General features: G+C 39.0%; 1 protein-coding gene across 1 annotated transcript; it reads left to right on the top strand.

Annotated features, from left to right (window-relative positions):
- Positions 1–5837, top strand: LOC146570125 (uncharacterized). The gene is made up of 9 exons (XM_085281134.1): positions 1–637; positions 906–1103; positions 1232–1371; positions 2055–2235; positions 2322–2902; positions 2992–3115; positions 3999–4073; positions 4273–4425; positions 4958–5837. Exons 2-9 carry the CDS (start codon positions 924–926, stop codon positions 5159–5161), a joined length of 1638 nt encoding a protein of 545 aa, XP_085137260.1. The 5' UTR covers positions 1–637; positions 906–923; the 3' UTR covers positions 5162–5837.
- The last annotated feature ends 2943 nt before the right edge of the window (positions 5838–8780 follow it).

Raw genomic sequence — 8780 nt, 5'->3', positions numbered from 1 at the left:
TCAATTTAATCATTTGATAGCTTTTCTGTGTAAATGAAATATGAGATTTGCGAATTGTGCAAAACTGTAAATAAAAGCAGAATGGAACAGTGTCCAAACGTTTTTAGACTTTGGTTTGTACGTTAAAGAGGAATTCCATCATTTTTACAAAACAAAGCTGTTTTGTAAACAAAATCTTTTTATGTCATTAATAAAGTTTGAAAATAAAGCATAGGGGTTGTTTTGTGGCCAACCACTGATAGAGCTACAGATTTATTAGCAACCACACACACTGTCACATTGTTTTTGGCTTTACAATATACAAATATTTTCATAGCTGATTTACATGCAGAGCTTTTATTTTTACACCCTCAATATATCTTTTACCTACTGGACAAAAAGGCATCACATGATTACTGGGAAACGCATTAAATATTAAATACCTGTTTGCTGTTTCTATTTGTGAGCTGTGCTGAAATATCAGGGGGCTGAGGCTGAATCTTCACTCCACCAATCAAATCATTTGAGTTCCCCTTGACACTGGACACATGGAACATTTCTATTCCTCTTCTGCTCAGCTCACATCCACCTGAGGACACATTCACCTGACTTTCTGAAGCAGACATCTTGTTTTTTCATCACTTGGCTTCAAACTGAGGTAATGTTTGATCATAATTCACCTAATACCTGATTCCTTCTGTACGTTAATGTGATGTAACTTTTTGTTATGCTCATAACGTCTCTTTTTGTGTTGTAAAAGTTACTCTTTGTGCAAATGAGCAGTTATATTAGTGTTACATTGCTGATTCTTAATCTACCTCTTTTATGGTTTTGTACTTTTTCCCCCCCGGTCAAACACTGAGCACACAGAAGATTTTAAACCATCGGCTTCTTCTCTGTTTTCTCTTCTGTTTTTTCACCCCAAGAGGCCCAGTCTCCTGGAGATGGCAGACTTGCCTCGCAGACGCTATGGCAACTTCCCACAAAGGCGAGCCACCATGTTACCATGGGTAGCCAAGTGTAGGGTAAGGCTGGCACTGGAGGCCATGCCATCTGAGACTGGTCCAAATCTGGCAACCACAGCAGAGGAACCAACCCCCCGGGCAGAACATGTGAATATAGATGTAAACAATGTTTTAAAGAAGGAGGGATTCATCACTACAACTAGTAGTAAATGAGAGATGAGTAAATGGGATTTTAGAAAGATGAAAATAATGCAAAGTCTCTTTTTTTGAATTTTTAAACAAAATAGGTCAGCATGACTGGATTCTGTGAGGTGGAAAAGGAGCCAAACCAGTCTTATGAGAGAAAAACAAAAGCAACATCTCCGTCATCTGAAAAATGGGAAAGGCCTCCAGACAAAAGTGTTAAAGCTTTATTGAGAAGATTAAGGTAAAAAAGGGGAGTATGCTGCGGTAAAGTCATGTTGATTTTAAAGGATGACAACAGAGCAATGGATGAACCTAAAGTCCTCTTTATCCAAACCAATCTATGCTTTGGTACGTTACAGACTGGGCAGCCAGTTTATAGACACTTTTATTGCCAGATCAGATGGTGACAGATATCCACGGTCCACAGTGTAGTAGAATACATTCATTTGGACTTGAGTGCTATTTATAGTTTCTGTAGCTGCATGATCATAAAGCCCAGCAAAAGTCAGGGTGACATAGGTTTGGGGTCGTTGTCATGCCTGTTCCTAAATTGTTTCTGTTGTGTATTGCCCTTTTTTGGGGAGGCACTGGGGAATGTTGTTGCCTCAAAGTGGTTTTCTTGATCTGCAGCAATGTTTAGGCAGGATTGTTTTTGTTTGTTCTTTCCATGGGTTTAAAATGGAAAATGTTCTTATGAATTTTACACTCTTAATGCTAACCTTTGATAATCACTTTTAAAAGCTTGCCCTATCAATGAACTTCTCCAAAGTCTTGGAAAATGCTGAACTATTTCTTTATCAGTGTTGTTTTTTCCATTTTGGGGTGAATCCGGTTAAGAAATTTAGCCTCACTGAGACTTTATGCTGAAAATAATCTTGGTAATGGAATTGAAGACACTGCCATAAGACACCTTCAATTTCACAGGATTCACCCAGAGGCCCAGAGGATTCTGGGTAATTCCTGCATACCTGTAGTGAGCCTGGAGCGTCTGAACTTCCAGTCTGTGTCTTTATCATCACTGCAGCCTGTGGTGTCTTTGCAACGTCTGCCTTGCCAAAAACAAGCTGAGCTCTGTGACAATGTGTCATTAAATATTTCTGAACAGGTACAGAGCTGAAGGTCTAAACACTTTCATGTACAACAAAGATAAGTTCTTTTTTTTAACCTCTGTGTCTTGATCTCTGCTAACAGAATGGATTCAGTCAAACTGAGGAAGATATACTGGAGCTAACTGAAGGATCATTCCAGCCTAAACCAGTAGAGCCATGTGATCTCAGTCCAACATCCTGGACTGAACCATATTGTCCTGACAGCTCCCTTTCTGGAGAGCCAGAGCAGGACTCAGGCTTTGACTGTGACTCTAATCCAGATCAGCCTTACATCCTGTTTGATTGTGGATCTGATGATGGGAAAGCTGAATCTGAAGCATTTTATCTGGATCCAGATCCAGAGCAGACTCTGGTTATTGAACTGGATCCAGGAGAAGAAGAAGCAGATCAGGACCAATGCCTGCCCCCGGAGGATGAAGTTGAAAGTACATGTGTGGTTGATATAATCCAAGTGGACGATGGTGAAGATCAAAGAAGTGAAATTAGATGCTTGGGAGAACAGGCCGACTCATCCACCCAGCAGCCTGGAGCTGAGGCTGGGACTGAGGAGAGTGAAGATTTCTGCGCTGTTTGTCTGAACGGAGGAGAGCTGCTCTGCTGTGACCGCTGCCCCAAAGTTTATCACATAGGCTGTCATATACCTCCTCTCAGCAGCTTCCCGCTGTAAGTGCTGTGTGAACATACAAATCTGGATATATGACATATGGGTTTAATGTGTTTTTTCATGGACTGTGGTCCTGTGTATTCCACAGAGGTGACTGGGTGTGTACTCTGTGTAGAAGTGAGCAGGAGCCCGTGGAGGCCTACGACTGTGAGATCATGGACTCCTGCGAGGGAGTCAAGGCACCTTATACACTATCCAACCTGGACCAGAGGGTAAGGCTGGTTTAATTCCTAAATTAAAGCTATAATGCTTATTTTCATTCTGTTGCTGTGAAGATGGCCTTAAATGTTGATCCTTTCTTACAGGAGATTGTTTGGTTCAGACAAATCTGGAAACAATTCACTTAGTTTTGGTGAGAGAGCTGTCTGGGGAAGAGTGTGAAGACGCCAGGTCACACACACTTACTGTGAAATTAAAGGACTATTAACTATTAAAGGGCTACTCTCCAACTGAAATTGATCCACCGGTGTGGCAAGAATCCACACAATTTTAAGTTGTGTAGACTCATTTATGACTCTCTCTCTCTATATATACATTTGTTAAGGTTTAAGCTTTGATTTTATTGCAGTTTTTGAGTCCAGTTTGGGGTCAACATTGATTAACAGACTTACAACAGTAATATTTATTGGTGCAGAAGCTTTCTATTAGACAATTAATGGCCAGAGTGATGATGAAAACAGCTTGGTTTATTGCCCCCTCTGCCCAGACTGCTCCCTCACCAAAATTAAGTGGATTGCATCCAGATTTTTCTGAAGCAAACAATCTCCTGTGCAAAGTGCTTTGAGTGCTTTAATAGAGTAGAAAATTTGCTGTATAAGAACCATTTACCATTTATTGAAAACCATAATTAATAACACTTTATAATATCTGTAATAATTAAAGAAAACAGTATAGTATTAATAAAGTATTCCTGTGTGAAATATATTTGGGACATAAATGACTAAAATACCGTGTCACGTGAGGGTTTATGGGTTAATGTTTATTACACAAACCAGATCAGCCTGCGTTTTCACACTCGCCTCTATCCTGTGTAATAAATCCGTGTTGTGCTCCACTGTAAAGAAGCTTGAACTGATTTTGCTCTTTTGTCTGCAGAGATGTGAGAAGTTGACTCTGCTGTTATACTGTCAAATCCTCAGCGCTCCTTTCCATGAACCTGTCAGCCCTCTGGTCAGTCCAACAACAACAAATCACCTCAGCAGTAATGTAACATACATGAGCACCAAATGGTTTAAATATACAGTGCATATTTATATATACAGCAATAACTACAAGAAATCGCTGTTAGCGAAATTGTTACAACCTAACTGAGGATGTAAAATGTTCTACCTCTGTGATCTTACATCAAATCTATGCTCTCGTGTGCCAGGCTCGAAACTACTACCAGATCATCAAAAGGCCCATCGACCTGTCAGTGATCCGCAGGAAACTGGACAAGAGCAACACTCTCCACTACTTCACTGCTGAGCAGTTTGTTGATGACGTCTTGTTGATGTTCAAGAACTGCGCTACTTTCAATTACGTAAGGAATATGAGCGGATTTCCCACTTTGACCTAATTTCTGGTATAATTGAGTTATTCCTGCACTGCAGTCTGTGGAGATAAGTTCCACGTGTATCAGCAAGCTGGGCCTCTTTCTTCACATGGGGCCTGCCAGTCAAGGTTGTGTTCATCTGCAAATCAAGTATCAATCAAATCTCTGGATTTACTACTTATATCTACCAGGAATGAAGATGTTTACAGCCAAGGCAGTTATTATAATGTATATTGGAGGAAATCTGTAGTCTTTGATTTTCTTTCTCCTCAGTGCTGAGTACATGGTTATGGCATAGTAGACAATATGCCATGGGAACGTGGATATTTGTGTAAACTGTATGGTAATCAAGTAAGTGCTGAGGTATTTTAAAATAAGTTTAACCAAAATAGAAATCTGATTTTGAATCTGGAAGGATCACCTTGCACCTGCTTGGTCTCAAATATTTATGACTTTATTCTGGTAAGCTAATTCATCATAGGTCACTGTGGGTTGTTTTTTCTCTCCTTGTGCTGTGCAGCCAGACTCAGAGGTGGCTCAGGCTGGTCGAAACCTGGAGATGTTTTTCTTGAGCAAACTGAAGGAGATTATTCCAGACCGGACATTCCCATCAGCCAACCAGGGCACAACAGACAGAGCTCGCCTTCAGTGGCTCCACAGGAAGAACAAGGAAAACTCCAGAAAGAAGAGAAATGTTTTTAGCGGGAAAAAATATTGCCTATAACTTGCAATTTATTAATTTCCTTACACCTCTCAAACATGTTGAAATTTAAGTCTTTAAAAACTGTGACAATAACATTAATAACTTGTGTTTTTTATATTAAAAATACATGTCGTGGAACTGAAAACTTGTCACATTTTTCAGGGATGTTCATGGAATGAAACAGAGACAGATGCTATTTACAGTTTTTAAATGAAATCAGTCAAATCAAATCAGTTGCATGATTTATCATTTTCATATTAAAGTGCTCATATTAAATAATAATATCAGCTTATGTAAAAGTTATCCTGATCGCTTCCTTAAATACTCAGTTTCAGGCTGTTTGTTTTACTATTGGCTCGGTATAATGTTGATAAAAGGGAATATCCTTAATATAATCTCAGGTACACATCTCTGACATCTCTGATTGGCTGACCTCTGTTTATGAGTGGTAGCCAACCAGAAGAACATTAGCTTGATAAAAGAACCAAGCTAAATGGCTTATTTGAGGAGCTGCTCATAGGCCCAGCATTACTCTCGTAAAGACTAAAAATACAAATTGAGTTGTAAATGAGCACAATAGGTCTACTTTAACTCTGTTATTGTTAAATCACTGCTCAACACTGATTTTAGGTGATGCAAGTATACTTTATACAGTAGACAGAAGGCTTTCCACCTTTTCATAAAAACTACTTCATAATGGTGCATTGGCACATGTGGCATACATCCCAGCAATGTGGGTTTGATGACAAATAAATATCATTAAAATGGTTTTGGTTGATTGTTGGTTATTGTGCTTCTGCAGTTATCACAAACTTTCCCCAGCAGGGGGAGCCCGTGTAAGACTTAACACTGGAAGGACATCTGTTTTGAATGTACCCTCAGTGCAAATTATGCTATTGACAGTGAGTCCATTATAGCACAAGAGGCTTTTGTGTCCCACTCCCCATTTATACCATCTTATCTATCAACTTTCATCTTTATCTATCCACTTTCTTTCTTAATACCTACAGTTGCTCTGCCTTCGTCTTATTGTGTGGTTAGACTTCACATAAAAATAAATCCTCATCCATGACAGCATTCAGTTTCATAATTTATGACAAGTAAAAGAAAAAAAAAAGATGTAAAGCCCGAAAAGGCAGCAAGTGATGTATTAAATCAATAAAATTCTGCCTCAAAACTAAAAACAGTTAATATAAAATGGAGAAAAAGTAAAACTAATGTCTGGATTTTTACCAGTGTGTTCAACCAGAGAATTGCAACTTTGGAAATATTTATCTAAATTATAATCTAAAGCTTGATTATATTACCAGCTGACAGTAAAAGTAACAAATAAAGAATAAAAATAAAGAAATCAAGAAATGAGATTGGAGCTGCAATGAAGAAAAAGCCCAAACAAAAACAACAGAGTTTCAATAATTAAGTTACTTTATTATGTTTCTTAAAAAATTACAATAACAGCACAAAAATGGTTAACAGCAGCTAGCCAGGCAAGCGAGTGTCCAGGGCCGCTAATTGCCTTAAACTAGCAGCAGAGATAAACCAGTCTGTGTGTGTGTGTGAAGGAGGAGGGGGGTGTTGTATCTGGGGTCCACTCTCCTACAGTCTGATTTGCCACCTTAATTGCTGCAACCGTACTCACCACCATCAAGCAGAGGGCAGCATAACACAGGGTCACCACGGGGTGAACCTCCACTGGTCCACAAACACCAGTAACCAAAACAAAAAAGGGAGTTACTAAACATACTTTGGATAGTGAGTGTACAATAAATCAACTTCCCCACAAAAATACAACCCGAAAGTCAAGGGGGGATTGAGCAATGGGCTTCAGGTGTCTTTATTCAAGCGCCGATTGAGAAATTAGAGGAGGAGCCAGGGTTTATCTAAGCGGGGCACGTTTCAGTCTACAATTTCCCCTCAACACTAGCAAAATGAACACTGATTAGGTGATATCAAAACTTATTTTAATACTATAACTTATTTTTCGCAGTAATCATTTTGATTTAACCTACTTGACACTAACTGGTAAAAAATCATGCTGTCTGGACAGTCTGCACACAACAAGCTGCCAAGTGTTTCAGAAATATGAGACAGTGGCTCAAGCTCCTTAAATGACATCATGCAGAGCCAAGCCAGTAAAACCCAGTGAAGGCTGGAGGAAAGTGCTTCAAAAACAACCACGCTATCTGCTGTACTATCTGCCAGCAAGAGTTACTTTTGCAGCATAAGTTATGCATAGTATGTGCATTTTACTTTGAAACAGCTGTGGTTGTGTCAGAGTACAAAACAATACTTCAGTTTATTACAAAACCTATTGCATTGCATTATTGTAGTGCTTCAACCTGTTTATCTGGTTATTATCCACAAGCATAATTATAAATATACTGTCATTTTTTTCCACAACCTGGAAATCTAACAATTATTCTTGCTAATTAACTGATAGATAATAAATATTAATTAGCAAATTGTTTAATAAACATCAATTTATCCATTGCTGTACTTCTCTGTGTGAAGGGAGACTTACCATAAAAACGGAATAAAAAAGTAACAATAACATGAGGCATGTAGTTAAAATGAAGTTGTTGTAACATATGCAACAAAGAGAAATTCAGTATTTGTATAACTGTATAATTGTTAAAACCAAAATTGTAACATTGACATGTTGAATTATTTTGCAACAGATGTTTGCTTGACAATAAACAATCAGATGTCAGATATGCTAAGACTAAGATTACTAGCCCTATCAGCAACTAGTCCTGGGTCAGATTAGCGACCTGTCCAGGGTGTACCCCGCCCCCCCTCTCCCTATGGTAGATGGGATCGGTTCCAGCCTGCCGGCAACCCAGATAAGGATAAGCAGAAGAGAATAGATGGATGGATAAATGGATGGATGGACAAGCAGCATAAATAAAAGAAGCTACAATGAGACTAATTTCAAAATTCATTCATGCCAGTACTTCCCCCTAGTCATCCTGAATTATGATGTCACGGCAATTTATTCTCAGTTCCTTGCTAATTCTTTCCCAAACCCTTACTCCCTTGACAGAATACACTGTTTTACAGCAGTCTTCACTAATTCTTTTTGACCATATATATTTTTTCTTAAACGATACAGACAGTCTTTGGATACTTCCTGGTGATTTTTACATTAAAATCATGCTGTGGATCCGTCTGCCAAACCTGACAGCCTGTGTTTCTCCTGGACTCTGCTGCCCTGCTTGGTGGCTGGCTCGCTCTGTGTTGTTGTCATTTTCTGATTGTGGTTTTCAATTTTTCAGCTCTTAAACGTGTAATGTTTCAGGACATTTTGTTCTTGCTGTTCTTCCTTCCTGCAGCTCATTGTAATTTGCCAAACATAAGAGAGCATCAAGCTCATGCTTTTATAGTCTATTGTCAAAATGCTCTTATGTATAATCAGTGATGAAAGCAGCTCTGTGAATGCTGCATGAGTGCCTGCACTCTATAAACCCAATGAAAGGCTTTCAAATGGACAAAATCTGTTGCAACCACTGATAAAACCCACTGTGGTCCCATTATAAACAATATCTTTGATCTGTGTGCACATCTAAAATTTGTCAGCCACTGAAAGAAAGCATACAGAAAGGGATGAGAGCGAGCTTTTCAGGGTCGCCATCGCTGTGGC

The sequence above is a fragment of the Mchenga conophoros genome, linkage group LG7 (assembly GCF_057382185.1).
Source record: "Mchenga conophoros isolate Kocher_MC1m ecotype Shallow Benthic linkage group LG7, M_conophoros_male_GT1.1, whole genome shotgun sequence".
In the NCBI taxonomy this organism is placed as follows: domain Eukaryota; kingdom Metazoa; phylum Chordata; class Actinopteri; order Cichliformes; family Cichlidae; genus Mchenga; species Mchenga conophoros.
Note: the sequence above shows the minus strand (reverse complement) of the source record. Positions and strands in the feature narration are given on the sequence as shown.